General features: G+C 40.2%; 1 protein-coding gene across 1 annotated transcript in view; it reads right to left on the reverse strand.

The window, feature by feature from the left end:
- shank2b (SH3 and multiple ankyrin repeat domains 2b) overlaps positions 1–17,795 on the reverse strand; it is a 304,111-nt gene that overhangs the window by 83,591 nt on the left and 202,725 nt on the right. The window contains 2 exon segments of the mRNA XM_030724518.1: positions 4,939–5,063; positions 8,074–8,156. Coding sequence (XP_030580378.1) covers positions 4,939–5,063; positions 8,074–8,156 — 208 coding nt within the window.

Raw genomic sequence — 17,795 nt, forward strand, 5'->3', positions numbered from 1 at the left:
CATGAACTGGTTCTCTTTTTTTACTCTACATGAGCACTCAAAGCGCTTTCTACGACATGCCTTCAGTCACCCATTCACACAAGCACTTTTTGCTACATCTAAGTGTTTTCTATCTAACATTGACTCACACATTCACACTCTGATGAACACATCCGGAGCAACTTGGTGTTCAGTATCTTGCCCAAGGACACTTTGACATGCAGACTGGAGCAGCTAGGATCAAACCACCAATGTTCCGATTAGCAGATGACCTGCTCTACCTCTTGAGCCACAGCCACTCCCTGAAGTGTATTACTTCAGGTGAAAGGGTTTGAGTAACACTGCAGTATGAGTATGAGGTCAAAGTGAAACAGTACAGTGCCTGGAATCGAGCAGCACAGTAATATTCTGGTCATGCTGATTATAGAATATGAGCTGTGGCTGGCTAACTACGTAGCTAGAGGCTGTGCAGCTGTGAACATGTCAAACATTTTAAAGCCCATCTATGCATTTTCATACTGATGGTACATCTACATTTTTGAATTTGGACTGTCTGAAGCAGACTGATGAGATGATTAAAGGGGTCAAAAGAAAATTTTGAGATAAACCTAATGAGACTGAGCTGAAATCACACTGAGGAAGAGCTGCAGACACAGAGACAGTCTGCTCTCCTCATTTGATGCTCCATTTAGCAGAAACGCAAAATAAAGCAATTCCCAGTGCAGCACTGCTTACAGACACACAGATGTTATGGAGTTGTAAAAAAAGAAAGCTTGCTCAAAATAGACAATATACTGCTCTGATATGATTTGTAATATGTACAAGTGTTACATTACTAACTGATATTCCTACAGTAGTATTCAGAATATGACATTTGCATATGTGAGAAATCCATAACGACTTGGAAGCATTTCAAGTGAGGAACCTTGCTCACATTAGTTAAATACCCAGCAGCACTAAAGATTATTCAAAGTCATTCTGATAAATACAAATCCTTTCTAGTGAATGATAACCCCAAGAGATCAAATATTGGAGCTGCTTACACAACACGGTGTCTTTTGTGCAGACTACACAGAAACCGTGACGAACAAATGTGATACAATCTATTCTGAGCTTAGATTTCTCTGAAAATTATTCAACTAAATCTGTGAAGAACAAAGCAAAACAAAAACAAATTGAAGGAAAATAAAAACAACAATATCAAACCAAATAGTTATCATAGTTTATCTTCTGTTATCTCACTATCACTAACACAAACTGCAGAAAATATGTGGCCAGAACAGCAGCCTCTTTTTTTTCTGACTTGTATACAGTGGTCCCTCGTTATATCGCAGTTCACTTATAGCGGCTTCACTGTATTGCAGATTTTTTTGAAAAAATATTACTAATACCGTTTCGTAGAGTTTTCACTATATTGCGGGATTTTGCGAGATATAGGTATTTCTGTAACACCCCATAACTCTCTTCATCACTCTGACGAAGAGATAAGTTACACCTACGCCTAGTTATGGCCGAAGACAAGAATGCTGCACCACCTTCATCGCCATCAGTAGTGCACAGCTGCATAATTCATCATCTTCATCATTCAGGTTGTAGTAAGAGAGTGAGAAAGGTTTATGGGAGTGTGGGAAGGGTTTATAACGCCTTAAAATATATATAAATAATAATATAAATAATAAAATACATATATAATCTCTGGATCGCCTTCAGACACGTTTACAGTCACTCCTTCTATCAGGAATATACAAAATATACTTTATGTTATGAAAAATAAATAAAACAAACTGAATAAAATAATACAACCAAAACAATAAATAATATACTCTTTAACTTTGTTAATAACAACAAAATATATATAAAACAAACAAAATATATATAGACTGTAGAGTCAGTCCTGCTTGTTTAATATCTGTGTCATCAGCATTAATGTTTCCGCTGCAGAGCTGTCAAATCTGATTGTGAAACAATCTCCATTCTTTTAAAGTGTGTGGCACAAATAATTCCCTCTGCAAGTAAAAACACCTGTTAGCCTCGAGTGACACATTACCTTTAGCTCACTCGGTTCCATGTAACTGTGCTGGAGTTTCATACACACTAAAACTCCAGCACAGAAGCAGCATGAGCAAAAATTAAGACAACCAGACTCATTTTTTTAACCTGAAATACTTCCAAAGTCCATAGTCACTGTTCTTGGTCAGAAGTCGGTTTGAAACACCTCTGCTCTCTTTTCTTCATCCTGAGCTGTCTTTACTTTTGTCAAATGTAGCAACAGAGCCCCTCTCAGCTGTTAATACACTGCTAGCTAGCATTACAAAGCATGCTGACCGCTAGTTTTTTGTAAGTGTGCAGTTATAAGTAGAACTGGGTGTGCAGCACAAATTATTGCATGACAGTTATTTGCAGAGAATTATTTGTTGTTTTATTTAAATTTTATGTTAATTTTTGCATTATAACTCAAAGCGTGAGCTTAAAAGGTGCTAAATCACTGCAGGTCCCCTCTCAGTACACTTTGGCTGCCAGTGATATAACACAGGTCAATGTCATTGAAAATCCAAAGCTGGCACTTTGTCCATTTAGTGTAGCAGCATTTTAAAAAAAAAAATCCAGGATCACTTGAAATATAAAATGCACTCACCAGCCACTTGATTAGGTACACCTACTGGAAATACCTAATAGCTGAAGTTCTAACTAAAGTAAGGTAAGTTAAGTTGTAAGCGCTTTGAGTGCTCATATCTGAGTAGAAAAGCGCTATATAAGAACTAGTCCATTTACCATTTACCATTAAGTGACTTTGAATGTGACATGGTTTTTGGTGTCAGACGGGCTGGTCTAAGCATTTCAGAAAATGCTTATCTGCAGAGATTTTCTCACACAAACAACTCTATGGTTTACAGAGAATGGCCTGAAAAAGAGAAAATATCCAGTGAGTGGCAGTTTTTTGGTTAAAAATTCCTTGTTGATGTCAGAGGTCAGAGGAGAATAGCCAGACTTCTTCGAGCTAAAAGGAAGGCAACAGTAACTCAAATAACCACTTGTTACAACCAAGATATGGAGAAGAACATTACTAAACACACACACACACACACACACACACACACACACACACACACACACACACACACACACACACACACACACACACAAATACCGAACCTTAAAGCAGACAGGCTCCAGCAGCAGAAGACTACACTGGGTGCCCCTTATAATTATCGTAGGGTCTTTATCTTACATTATGAAGCGCCTTGAGGAGACTGTTGGTTGTGAATTGGCGCTATATAAATAAAATTTAATTGAATTGCACTCCTGTCAGCTAAGAACAGGAAACTGAGGGGTTCACCAAAATTGGACAATAGAAGATTGCAGCACAGTATTATGACTATCCAGTGGTTCATACATGAATCAAAAGTTGTATTAAAAAAAGATGGACATATTTTTGATATAAAAATTAGACAGAAAATTGCTCAGTGAGATACTGGTGAATGGTTAAAAATAGGTTGAAATCAAGTCACTGTTACATCCCGAAAAAGCCATCTTTCACTTTTTAACCAAAGTCAAAGGGATGTACCCCAAGAGGCCATGTCTGGCTGCCCAGATTAACCCAGAAAACAACATCTATGGCTGTCTGGTGTGTGGGGGCAGTGGAAGAAAATACCTAACCCTGTGCTGGAAGTCAAATAAAATTAAATTCAAATCAAATATTTTGTCATATCACACTTTCATTGCTGTACACAGTTTGGGACTGGTAATGAAGTCAGAAGCATGTGTAAAATATCAACTCAGATAACATAATAGGGTAAATATGAAAATTAATCAAAACTAACCTGCTATTTTTAATATCGATGGAAACTGCATTGATCTACAACTCGCAAAAATATCACAACTTCAGGTGGAAGCAAACAGATACTGTTTCATGTCCTGCATCATGCAGCAGGCCTTTATCAGGCCAAATATACTCTCGTGTAATATCATATGCCTCTGCATTTATTAAAACCCGAGAGCAGAAATATTATGATGCAAAATACAGGCACTGACTTGCACCACAGACAAGAGAGGAAGAACTTAAACAACGCAACAGTTCAACAAATCTAAATATGGTTTCCAAGCAAATCCCAACAAAAAAGATCCAAAACATGAAGGTCTGTGCTGGTTGCTTCAAGCAACAGTGAATGCTGAAAAATGACACTGTGGTGAACCTCACCGCCAGTCTCAGCTCTACACCGATATGGGAAGTTAATGCTTACTATACATTCATTCAGTTAAGGACAAGACAAATTTATAGAAACCAAAAATGCTATGGATATACATGATCTAGTGTCAGTACTTTGTGTCAACTAGTATATACAGATGGGTCACTGAGGCCATCTGGATATACTAAGAAGGACAGGCCTTAAGACTCCCTCAGCGCTTTGTTAATCCCATGATGATGTCTACATTGGGCAGACATTCTCTCCATCAATAAGTCACCATCCCAATCAAAAATGGCAGGAGTCAGCTGTCGGTCTAATTGCATGCAAACGGATAATTTCACAGTGATGTGGCTGCCAAACACTTTCAGAGTGAGGTCTTGTTCACATTTAATTTAGCAGAGTTTATTGAATAAGCATGGTAAAGTGAGGGGACAAAAAAAATGACCCACTGAATACAGAACATACCACGCACACTTTGGTTATTTAGGTATATATTGGGATTCAAACCCAGCTAGCTCCGAATGTACACAAACACTTCTAGAAGACTTAACAGGCAAAGTTTAGCATGTTACTTTGCCAACATAAGTAAGCAGGAGTGCTGAAGTAAAATCCACCAAAAACCACACAACAAAGCCCACATTTTTAACCGGTATTACTAAGCAAAAACCACTTTCATGAAATTCTTCCAAAAGCCTCAGCTCTCCAATGCTAGGTCACTAACTTGCATATGTAGGGAAAAGCAAAAAGGTCCAAGAAATAGAGCAGCTCTTACCTCGATGAGGAAGTCCCCCGTCCTGAGTCCCGCTTGCCATGCCACTCCTCCCTCATCCACTGACTCCAAGTACTGCAGGGCAGGAAAGGCAGGTGTGGGAGTAAACTCCTCAATAGGTGTATCCGCTGGACATCACAGAGGGAAGAGCGTGGTTACTATATTAACATAACTGCACTTAATAGGTCCCAATAACCAAAAAGCAATGCAAGGAAGCAGTTTTAAGTATTTATTACATTTGGTTCAACTAGCTACAAAATACACATCCTCTGCATCTCACTTACAGCTACAAATGAACAACCACACAGTCTATCAGAGTGCTTAATTTGGCCTGTTAATACGCTTAGAGTTTGACTAGAGAGTTAGCAATAATTGGCATGATTAAAGCATGACTGCTCCCATGCCGGAATTAAGAAGGGATTTTTAGCTTCATCCAGCATTCACTTCTGCCTAACATCACTTCCTGCCTGGACTCAATTAGCATCAGAAAATCGCAGAGTGAGGTAGCTAGGTCTGCTAAGTGAATCAGAGCTGACTTTTAGGAAAACAGGAATTTGTACATTTAGGAATTAAATGTTTGATGAAGGACTGTTTGAAAAGATGCCGGGAAGGTACACAACGAAGCAAGTTGTGACCGAGCCAGGCTTTATTTGCATATGTAAAAGTAAAGTAAAGCTCCAGTGAGCTGGTTATTAGGATGGCAGTTATCATCTTTCACAGGAGCGTTTGACATGATATTTGGCTCTTCTTCCACAGAAAATGGCAGCAAACCAGGACAACGAATGAAAACATATTTATGATTTTCTGCATCACCAACCTAATGCAGGTTAAGTCACACTGCAACACCACACACATTTTGGGCTTTCTTCATTGCTTCCTTCTGACTTCTGACTCAACAGGTTTGCATATATCAGCTAAGGATATCCATTTCTTTCAGTGCATAACCTCACAAAAAGTGAAAATGTGGCGCTGAACATTTACACCACAGACATTTACACCTCCAGATGCAGGAAAAGGGCCACCTGCATCCTGAAGGACCCCACACAACCACCACACAACCTTTTTGTTCCCCTCTCCTCAGGCATGAGGCTGAAAAGCATCAAGAACAGGACCACCAGACTGAGGAACAGGTTCTTCCCTGAAGCTGTAAGACTGTTGAACCCTGGTGGGGCTGTGTAGGTGCACTGCTCTTCGTCTATCAATCCTTGCACACAGTCATGCTGCTGATGTTCCTGTCATTCCTGTCACTGCTGTGCCACATCTTAAACTGTTTATTTTTATATTTATTCAGCTTGTGCATATATTTGACTATCTTATCAAATATAACAAATAATTTAAATGATCTATGAATTTGACTGAGTATTTTGATTGTTTGGCTGCTCTGCTTTCCAGCCTGCATGAGCTCAGTATAGCAGCACATGAACCACTTTCACCACCTGCTACAGATTCTGGTTAAAATGACCCTCCATCTCACCACAAACCTCGAGAGCAGCTCTTAATCTGTGCTGGAGGTCTGCAGTGATCTGGACTACTGTCACCAGCTGTACTCCACAGCAGTGGAGAGGGACAGGTGACTTTCTTGGGAGGCAAGTGAATGACACTAAGGACCACCACGATGATGACTCGGCCAGGTAAGGGGTTTAAGTGGTAAAATACGAGTAAAGGAATTATTCAGTACTATAGCATTTGTGTCATTCTCTTGGGGAGGGGAGGAGGGGGGCTGCAGTTAGCCAAATTGTTATTTCAAATATCTGTATCAATACAGTCAATAAGTGTGCATCCCTAGTTTTAAGAAAAGTTTACCATCTATCCTGTACTGTACTGTCACTTTCACTACACACAACAGCAGCACACCCTCCCTCTCTGGCTGTAGGGGAGGTTAAAAATATTGGGCTGGGAGAAACCAGTGGTGACCCCCCCCCCCCCCCCCCCCCACACACACACACACACACACACACACACACACACACACTGGAAGACACAATCTGCGAGCACTTATGAGGCTTTCATGAGGGGGAACTGCATGATTGTGATGACTGTTTCTTTAGGTGTCTGTCTGTGTGTGTGACACAGTGACGAGACAGAGAAGGAGGAGAGAGAGAGAGCAAGAGAGAGAGGCTGAACTGCAAAGCACAAAAGAGGATGTGAGCTTATGTGACAGCTCGAGCATCGGCGCATGTTTGTGAGTTCGTGTATGTCTGTTCACCCCGTGCAGTGCGGGATAAGCTCAGCTGGGTCAGTTCCCTCGGGTGATAGCAGTGTGTGTTAGGATGACTAGAACATTCCTCTTGTTTTTCAAGCCAAATCCCTCTTTCCTCTCTCTCCATGTCAGCCCCTCTCCTTTTTTCTCCCTCTCTCTCTGCATGTGCCTTAAAAAAACATGAACATACTAAATTTACCTCTCGACAGTAACCATGGTGTAGACCAATGGAACAGCAGCACACAGTTGTGGAATGCAAACGTGGATTATGACATGGCGAAAATCGTCATAGAAACCGATGCAGTAGCTCAAACTGGCTATTTTTAGTGCCAATCTTAGGCCTGGTGAAATAGCAACTGCATGCATAGGCCACTCTTATCACAACAACTCATGATGTGGTGGGAAGAAGTGAAGGACGGTGGGCACAACAAAGACAGGCACATGTACCTCAACGCAGACTTGTTTAATCAAAAAATAAATAAAGTGCCTTCAATCTGATGTCACAGCCTATTAAGGGTGTTCATAGACCTCTGCAGCATGTATAAAAAAGGCATTGCAACATAGCAATAAAAAATTTAGGCAGACCTAAGTGCCATCAAATAAATCCTGGACCACACACACACAATCACTCCTTATGAGTGTATGTGCATTAAAGTAGCTTCCAAGTGCATTTCTGGTGGAACTTATTTGCATGTTTTTGTAGTTTGTGTTTGTGTGTCATGCATTCTGTCTCTGACACACATGCCTCTAAGTGAGAAGACTTAAACTGGAAGTTTAAATGCATATTGGCATATATTTGTGAATACATTTTATGCGCCATGTCACTGTTGATGTTCGGCCAACCTGGTGTTTAAAGGGGAGGATGACTGTTTTGGGAGAATGGAATACAGACCCAAACAACAATCACAAAAATTAGGGAAGTCAGTAAATGATCCTACCTTTAGCCCCACGCAGGACGAAGCCAAATCCCTCATTCTCCTTTTTCTGCAGCACCACCGTCTTCTCATCCACCACGCAGTCACTGTGGAGGAGATGCCGAGCAGAGCGCCCGTTAGCACAACCCATCATCCGTAGCATGGCCACGGACGCCCTGCCCGAGTGGAGGTTCATGCTGCTAGAGGAGCGTTAGTCCGGCCAGGGCAGGGCAGGGTAACCCTGACCCCACCCCACCACCACCACCACCGCTGCCTCCTCCTCCCCCCCTCCTCCTCCACCTCTTGTCGGCCCCTGTCTCTATCAAACGGTATGGCAGCGGCCCCGGGAGCCCGGCGACAGCATCTCCACGAAAAAATAAATGAATAAAAATAAAAAGAGGGGAGACGACGAACGAGAAGCGCCTCCTCGCCTTCTCTGCGACTCCCTTGCCGCCGCAGCTGCTGCCTGTCCGTTTTCCCTGCACACGGAGACGCGAGGTCGATAGCGCGGTTACCTCCGCCGCTGCTCCCGCTGCGCAGAAGGAGGAGGCTCCGACCCGGGGTGCGGGAGTGGTGCGCCGTCGAGCAGAAGCCACATCAGGCTGGTGGTGATAGCCAGTAATGGCTCATATTGAGGCGGGAAGGAAAGCTGAAGCTGCCCGGGTTGGGGGTGTGGAGGGAGAGAAACAGAGAGAGAGACAGAGAGAGGGAGGGAGCGGCGGAACCACGGTGTGGATGGATAGGATGCCTAGGTGTGCTGCGCTCTGCACCCGACAGGTTGGCAGGGTGGACGCGTGTGTGAGAAAATGAGGAGTGGGCGGGTGACCAGCGAGGGGGTTACGGCGGATCTCCTCCTGACTGGTTGATAACCAAGCGGAGTTTGAGGATCGGCTGCCTTCTCGTCATTCACTGGCATTTCTGTTAACCTCGACATGTTCCATCAATTTTGTAAAAGACTTTATTAGAATCATTCTAAAGTCTGCTTCAAAGAACAACTTCAGGAGAGACTTGAAACAGTTGCAACAGGTCTTATTCCTCTAATCAGAAAACTAACGCAGAAGGAATACAATTTCAATATTTACTGCTGCATTTATTGGGGAAAAAAAGATGAGGTATGAAAGTAATTTATTTATGAACCTTCATTTTTGTTTTATTTATTCATTCAGAAGTGGACTTGCTGGTGTGTTTTGGATTGGATTGTCCTGCTACATAACCCAAGTGAGCTTTAACTTTATGGCACGAACTGATGCATTCTCCTTCATGATTTTCTGGTAGAGAGAGAGTTCAACGATCCATCAATTACGTGCGGGCCCTGAAGCAGCAAAGCAGCCCCAGACCATCACACTACCACCACCATGTTTGACTGCTGCTATGATGTTGTTCTTGTGAAATGTGTGTTAGTTTTAAGGTAAATGGAAGGGGGCTCAAACCTTGCAAAAAGTTCAACTTTTGTCTCGTCAGTCTACAGAATATTTCCCCAAAGTCTTGGAGATCATCAAGATGTTTTTTTTGGCAAGTGTGAAAGTGTGAGAAGAACCTTTGTGTTCTTCTTGGTCTTTTTAAAAAAATTGTTTTTATCCTGCTTCACTTTGTCACACAGATTCTGTTTAAGTGATTTCTTGATCCAGCAGGTCTGGCAGTAATCAGGTCTGGGTGTGGCTACTGAAATTGAACTCAGCTTTCCGAAAAAAATAAGGTTAATCACAGTTAATTCAATTCAGCTTTTTTTTTTTTTTTAACCCAAATAAATGAAATCATCATTTAAAAACTACCTTTTGTATTTACTCAGGTTATCTTTGTCTAATATTTTTCATTATCTGAAACGTAAGTGTTGCACCTGCAAAAAATCTAAATCAGGAAGGGGGCAAATACTTTTTCACAACACTGTATGTCACTGAATGACAAAACATTTGGGGTACTATTTAATGCTCACAAATTAGCACATTAACAAATGCATTAATAATTAATCATCTGATGCAGTCTCTTTACTGAATCATCAAAGTCTGGGTTAATGCCTGATTTTGAAATAAGCAGTAGAGTGGACAGATGTTTATCCATCACCCAGGGTCTGGCAGATGTTGTAATTCATAACAGAATGGATTTATTGTGATGTTAGGTTAAACAGCTCTACAGAATCATTTCTTAGTACAGTTAATTACCTTCACATTTATTAATAAAGCACTGCCTTTTATTGATTTCATTCTCTTTTTAGGATATCAAGTGCTGTATTAAGATGATCTGTGGGCCGAATCATACTGAATCAACCAATAAACAAATCATGATAATGTGACCAATTTTTATTGTATTATGAAATAAAATTGGTTTCATATATTCTCCTATGAATAACAGGGAAAAACTCATTTAATTTCCTAAAACACAAATTGACATTCGCTGCAGTGTGATATACAGAAACTGCGGTTATGCTCAGTGTCTAAATGTGAACACATGCTTTGCAAATTCTACACTAAAATCTACAAATTGCATAATATCTGTGACATCTACACTGACTTGAGGATAGATGTTCCAAACTATTAAAAACAAAAAAAAACTGTCCACAGTCTCTCCTACATCTCATATAGCTATAATATTATTGTGCCAGTAAAAGTACAACAGTATTAATATAATAAAGCTGGGGATGTTTTCAGAATGTCATGCTTATTGATCTTAGAGTCAAATAAAGCTTGTGAATGAAATATAATATGAATTCATGTTGTGGCTACTTAACAGAAAGCTATACACTCACAAGCCACTGTATTTGGTACACCTTATTAATACTGGGTTGGACTCCATTTGGCCTTCAGTGCTGCTTTAATCCTTTGTGGCACAGATTCAATGAGGTGCTGGACACATTCCTCAGAGATTTTGGTCCATATTGACAAGACAGCCTCGGACACTTAAGAAGTTGGCTGCACATCCATGACACAAATCTCTCATTCCACCTCTACTGGACTGAGATCTGTTGACTCTGGAGGTCATTTGAGTATAGTGAACTTATTGTCATGCTTTGTTACACAGCACATTATCCCGCTGGAAGCAGCCATCAGAAGATGGTGGCACTGTGGTCATAAAGGGATGGGCATGGTCAGTATCAGTACTCAGGTATTTAACCAATGCTCTCTTGGTACTAAGTGGTTGAGTCACTTTTGCCTTCCTTTAACATCAACAAGAAATTTTCACCTGAACTGCTGCTCCCTGGGTGTTTTCTCTTTTTGAGACCATTCACTGGAAACCTTAGAGATGGTTGTGTGGGAAAATCCCAGTAGATCAGCAGTATCTCAAATACCGAAATCAGCCTGTCTGGCACCAATAACCATACCACAGTCAAAGTCACTTCACTCAGCTTTCTTCCCAATTCTGATGGTTAGTTTGAACTTCAGCAGTTCATCTTGATCGTGTCTACATGCCTAAATACACTGGGTTACTGCCGTGTGACTGGCTGATATCTGTGTTAACAAGCAATTGAACAGGTGTACCTAACAAAGTGGCCAGTAAGGGTATGTCCATTATATCAAAACCTGTTGTATTTTGAGAAGGTTTCAATTAAATTAAATTTTATTTATATAGTGGCAAATCACAACAGTCGCCTCAAGGCGACAGGGCGATCGGATAGCCTGTAATAGAAGTTAAAATGAACTTTAAGCAGCAATATTATCAACAGAAATAGTACATGTATATCTTTTTAATGGGCATTTTTTTAAGAATAACTAATGGAGGATTGCCTTTTGGAGTACTGTACTCCCCCAGCAAGACCAAATTTGTGGTAATTTGAATTCAGATGTATATTTAGATATTTCCACATTTAGAAATCTGGTAAAAAGAAAAAAAGTTTAATAGCTTGACAAACTGTACTTATTCCAAATGAGTTTATGGTAGAAATGCCTGAAGCATGATGTACTGAGGCTCACACACTGAGTCAACACACATACAGGTCCTGATGATCTAATAACTCAGATTTTTTTTTTTTAAATCAAGATTTCTGCATATGCTCAGAACTTTTATGCACTGAGAACAAAGAGAGGTAATATTCCTCTCTGATTATATATATGACTGTATGTGCTCTGTATGTCCTCTAGAGAAGAGGCAGAGACACTGCTGAGATCACAGCATTTTGTGTGTGTGTGTGTGGGGGGGGGGGGGGGGGGGGGCATGCATTCTAAACATTTTTCACATTTACATCAATTCATCCAACCTTGCAAATCTGTAGTCAAGTCCAGACTTTCCTTAAATGGCTGATTTTGGAAGCACATGGGTTGTTAATAGTCATTTCATAAAATGCCTCAGTAGCATAAAGGTACACTCAGCCATATCATTAAAACAACTGACAGGTGAAGTGATTTATATCGATCAGCATAATGCAATACAGTGGAGTGCCAAGAAACCTTGGCACAAACTTGACCAAAGTCCAGTTTGTTTGATTAGTTGCAATCACTGTATACTAGGTCCTGACCTGCTTAAAGAGGTGGGACCAAGCTGTAGCCTAATCCAACTCTCACTGGGTGAGAAGGCAGGTCGATATACCCTGGATAGGACACCAGTCCATCATGGGTTTAAAACAGAGAGACTGACAACCACACACTCTCACTCTCCACACCAACAGCATACTTAGAATCACCAGTTTACCTAACATGCATATGTGGACTGTATAAGAAAACTGGAACTCTGGAGAAAACCCAAGTAAAAAAAAAAGTAGAACATGCAAACTCCACACAGAAAGACCAAACGGTTCAAACACAGAACCTTCTTGCTGTGAGGCCAAAGTGCAGATCTGAGATGTTTTGATGGTCCAAGAGGTATTCACACAATGTTAGGCAGGTAGTTTTAATGTTGTGATTAAGTGTCTAAGTGTATTGGTAAGTTGATACTCTACTGAAATCCTGCATGTTCCTTTTTCATCATTAATAACAGAGTTCTAAATGTGGAGTGCAGGCATACTGCAAATGCAGTTTGATATACATATATTACAACATACATATATCTCCCAGTTCTTTATTTCAGTAACAGCAGCAACTGTGGTTGCCAGTCCTCCTCTAAACTGTTGCACTGTACTTGTGTTTGAGGAATCCTCCATAAGGAAATGTCGCATCTCTACAACAAGAGCAGGATTATTCCAAATGGAAAGGCAACCCTTTAAAGTAAACAGTTGCATATATTAACTACAACTATTTTGTTCACCTGATAGTCTTCTTGTACTGGAATATACATGCATAAAATGGTACATTCAATCTCTCATTCACTGCAGTGATCATGGCCAGGCCTGCTGTGGTGAGACTGATCAGCATCATCTGAGCTGCAAAGAAGGACTGACCATGAAACTGGCTCGGGAGAGGTCCAAGTAAAAGGCCAAGTTTACTTCTCCAGCCTCAGGTGTTTGCTGAAAGAGTGTATCATTCAGCTTATATTAGGCATAAGGATTACACTGAATGGAGATGGGGGATGAGAAAGAGAAGGAAAAAAGACATAGAGAGAAGGGAGAACAAAGAAGGAGAGAGAGGAGCCAGTGCCATCCTAGCAACAGTTCCCTTAGCAACGCAATCTGTCTGGAGAGGAAGGAGGCCAGTACTGCTGACACACTGAAGGTTATCTCCCAGCATTCCCTTACACTTGCTCACTCACTCACAGACACCCTCCAGCCTAAAGTGGGTGGCCACTGGTAATCACACCTTGATAATCTAAATTTTACATGATGGCCACTTCAATAGGTCAACACACAGTAGGGTACAGAAAAGGGCCTAACAAGGTGTCATCGTGTTCAACAGGTAATGAGAGGGGGCATCAGGCTGAGGCTGCTTCAGCAAAACAAAGAGGGAGATAAGGGGTGTGGGACACGCTGCTCCCCCTGATGTATGGGATAAAGTGCTAGCTTACCCCAGCGAGCACGCTGCCTCAGTTTGGACTGTGGGAGGCCATGGTGTATTTATAGTCAGGATGAGAGGCTCTCTTTGCCATGCTATGATATTTATCTCCTGTCTGCATAAAACTTTCTATTGGGAATTTTGGAGGTCTGGCTCAAGAGCACAATAATTAGAGACAGGCATCAGGCTGTTTCCTTACCTGACTGATGGCTGGTGGAGAAAATGATGCAAGCTAAACTATCTGTCATGGTGGACAAGGGTTTCTAACCTCTCAATGGCATGCTTCAAATGTGGGAGGGTACTCCCAGTCACTATCTCATTCCTTGGTGCGTGATCATCTGAGACACTTGACTGTAAGAATGACTCTTTGGGAATCAGCACCATCAGCATTCTATTTTAGACAGCAGAGTGCGAGTGTACCATGTATGAACATCCACATCTGGCTTTCCTTGTTCGCCAACTCCATTTCAGCCTTTGTCAGCAAAGAGCAATTGTCTTTCTACATATCAGTTTTGAATAGTAATGAAGAAGGTTTGCAGGTTCTAAACATTAACCAAAAATGGTGAAATGCAGCATTAAAAAAAGATCATTGTAGTGTTTTTACATCATCATATTGCTGTTACGCTAATAGTTTATGACTTCCTCTTGCAATCCTCTATCAATACCACTATAATCTTTGCCACAGTTTACAGTAAATTACTCTGCTCTTTGAGCCTTGGTGACAGCAAGCTTGGCAGTTAAAGATTTTGTATTTAAAATTGCTGCTGTTTTAATCACAGTTATGCATATAAAGTAAAACACAGCTGTGGCATGGCCAGTGGAGACATCTGTAATAGAAATCTATGTGAACTTTGATCTCTTTCATCAGACAAATGTAGGACAGAAAATGCACGATGTAGAGAGGGCCATCATCATGCATGCTGTCATCTTTTTGACTTTTTGATTTGTTTTCTTAATTACACTTCATTTAAGATTAAATTTACTTTCACTGACTTCCTCTTTCCCAGAGCTGTATCTACCACTAAACATGGTGAGGTAATTTTCTATGTGTTTTTTTCTGGATATTTGGGGGTTTTATTTAATTGACAGGAACAAAGGGAGTTATCGAGTCAAAGAACTGAGCGCAAAAGAGGCTGAGGGAAATGGATGGATTGGCAAAACATTGGACTTTACCATGACTTTTAGAACCGTGCTGCCCACACACACACAGAAGTACGTTTTTATTTAATTCTTTACTGCTTTTAAAAGTATTTAGAATGAATATTGTAGCTAGTATTAGTTAAACAAAACTGTAGTCTGATTGCAGTCCTGTTTTTATTCTAGCATGACTGAACCATTATTTGTTTAACCCTTTCCTCACACATAGTGGTGAACCCTTTCTGCTCTTTTCTTTCTCTTTTCTCTTGTTCTTTTTATATCCAATCATGTTGCTCTGCTGATGCCAAACAAGCCTTACACAGGTTTTCTAATCATTTGTTGCCCCATCGTAACCTTTGAAAACATATAGATGGGTTCACATTTAAAATAAGACTATTAACAAATGGCTCAGATCTTAAATTTGATTTTTTTTTTTTTTTTACTATTTCAACTAAATAAAATGGAAATGTTTTGCATATCATTGCATTTTGTTCTCATGTTCATTTAGCATTGAGTGACTCTATACTGCACTCTATTCTTGCCTTCTACTACACAGGCTGTCAAACATGCTTTAGTGCTACCTACAGCTTAGTTTAGTTTAAGTAGTGTGGCACCTTCTTTCTGGCCATAAACACACAGATCAGGAAAATTGTTCCTGTCTCATACAGAATTTAACAGCACCCTCTGCCAGTTAAAAGATGAATATGAATATTTAAAAAGCATAGAAGGAGGAGTGCCTTAGGAAAGTCAGTCTTTCAAAAAAGTGCAACATTTCAATCTTTGAGGTAGAGAAAAATATTAATTATGACATAGTTTGTTTCATAAGGGAGCACAAAACTGGAGTTGTCACAGCTCCATCTATATTCAGGTTAAACTTTAATTTCCATCCGAGGTTTCCCTTGGACCTTAAATGTCACATGAGCCTTCAGTCTATGCCATTGCCAACTGGTCTTCATCACTGCAGTGTAGAGATGATTCCCCTTGACCCATATTGGGAAAAAACATCTTCATGGCATGTTCACTTGCCAGAGTAAATCCAGCAGAGTAAAGAGTGAAATGCCATTCTGTCCTTCGCAGCCTTGCTGACATATAAAGGCAATTGTGTCTAGTGGTTACAGTCCCATCATCCAGATTTTTTTTTTAAATTCTTTACATTTTTATCTACCAAACTGATAAATAATTAAAAAAACAAAACAAAACCCAACCAAACATCAGTTATCGCGATGTGCTTAAATCTATGAATAAATCAAACCTGCAACAAATGAACACTGCAGGGTCTTTACAATATAAAGTGTCTTAAGACGACTACTGTTGTCAATTGACACTATAGAAATAAATTTAACTGAAAAAAAAAAAGCATTTCTTTTTTGCGTGCAAGTGTTATCTACTTTAAAGCATACCGCGCACATTATATGAAAGACTACTCATCATCTCTTATTGATGCAAATTTTATGAGCTTGTACAAGCCTGGAAAAAATGCTATTCCCTTTACTTCTCAGTTAGTCTGCAGCTACAGCTACAGTACCTTTCCCTCCAGGACTGACAGACAAAGGACATAGCTTCACCCTCGATACGTACTGTTGGTCATTTCCACGTAGCAGTTTAAATCACTGCAGATGCTCATTAGTTTTGGGCTATGTTTGATGAAGCTAGATGAATGATTGAGTATGATCAAACATAGCCCAAAACTCTTTAATATGCATGTCCCTGCAAGGATATTCAGCATATGATTGACTCTTTCTCTCTCTGTCTCTCTCTCTCTCACACACACACACACACACACACACACACACACACACACACACACACACACACACACACACACACACACACACACACACACACACACACACAGGGCTGTACATCTATCTTCATTCCTAACAAACCTTGTGTTGAACTAGATGTGACAGGAGAGAAGAGGAGAGCAGAATTAAGCAGAGGAGATGGTAAAACCCTGGGATTCAGTGTCAGGTACCATTAGACAGAACTTTTCATTTAGCTGAAAGGACACAGTTGCATCTTGAATCCACTTTTTGTACCATGACTTTTCTTTTGTCTGAAGAACAAAAGGAGGTTTTCTACCAAGCGCTTATTGAAGATTTGTCCATATGCCATAAATACAATGTGCTTACATATTTTAAGTAAGTGTGTAAATGATTTAGGGCACTAGTAATTTCATGTACTTGTACTGAGATATTCTGCGATGGCAAGAGCAAAGAGTTGATGTTTAACCTAAAATCCTTAATTTATTTACGCTATGATAATAATTTCAGTTATGTTGTGTTTATATGTTGTGAATGTGTGATGTGGTTTCCAGTGTTTGTGTTGTGCTGTTATTGAGTGAGAGTCCTGTAGTGATGAATGTTTGCAGAGGGTATTTGTTTCAATGTTAAACTAGCATTTTTTGCAGCTCTCCTGTGTATAATGGCACACGGATATGACAAAAACTGAGATCTCTGTCTTTTAAAACATGATGTTAATATTGTGTACAACTTATCTGAAGTTTTTAACAAAAGATAGTGTAAAATACTAAATGAATGAAACCTGTAACTATGTATGACAAAACTACAATCTCTGTAATCTATATAAATATTGTGGACAAGTGCACTTTCTACAAAAAATGTAGGCCATTCATAGTGATTTTTCTAACTATATTTATTGTAAAATTTGCTAAAATTAAGCTTATGCATAAGTTCAGGAGACCTGTCCTATTTCCTACCATTGCTGGACTCTGTTACTATGTAGCTTCATCAGAAT

Source organism: Archocentrus centrarchus, unplaced genomic scaffold (genome assembly GCF_007364275.1).
Source record: "Archocentrus centrarchus isolate MPI-CPG fArcCen1 unplaced genomic scaffold, fArcCen1 scaffold_37_ctg1, whole genome shotgun sequence".
Classification (NCBI taxonomy): Eukaryota; Metazoa; Chordata; class Actinopteri; order Cichliformes; family Cichlidae; genus Archocentrus; species Archocentrus centrarchus.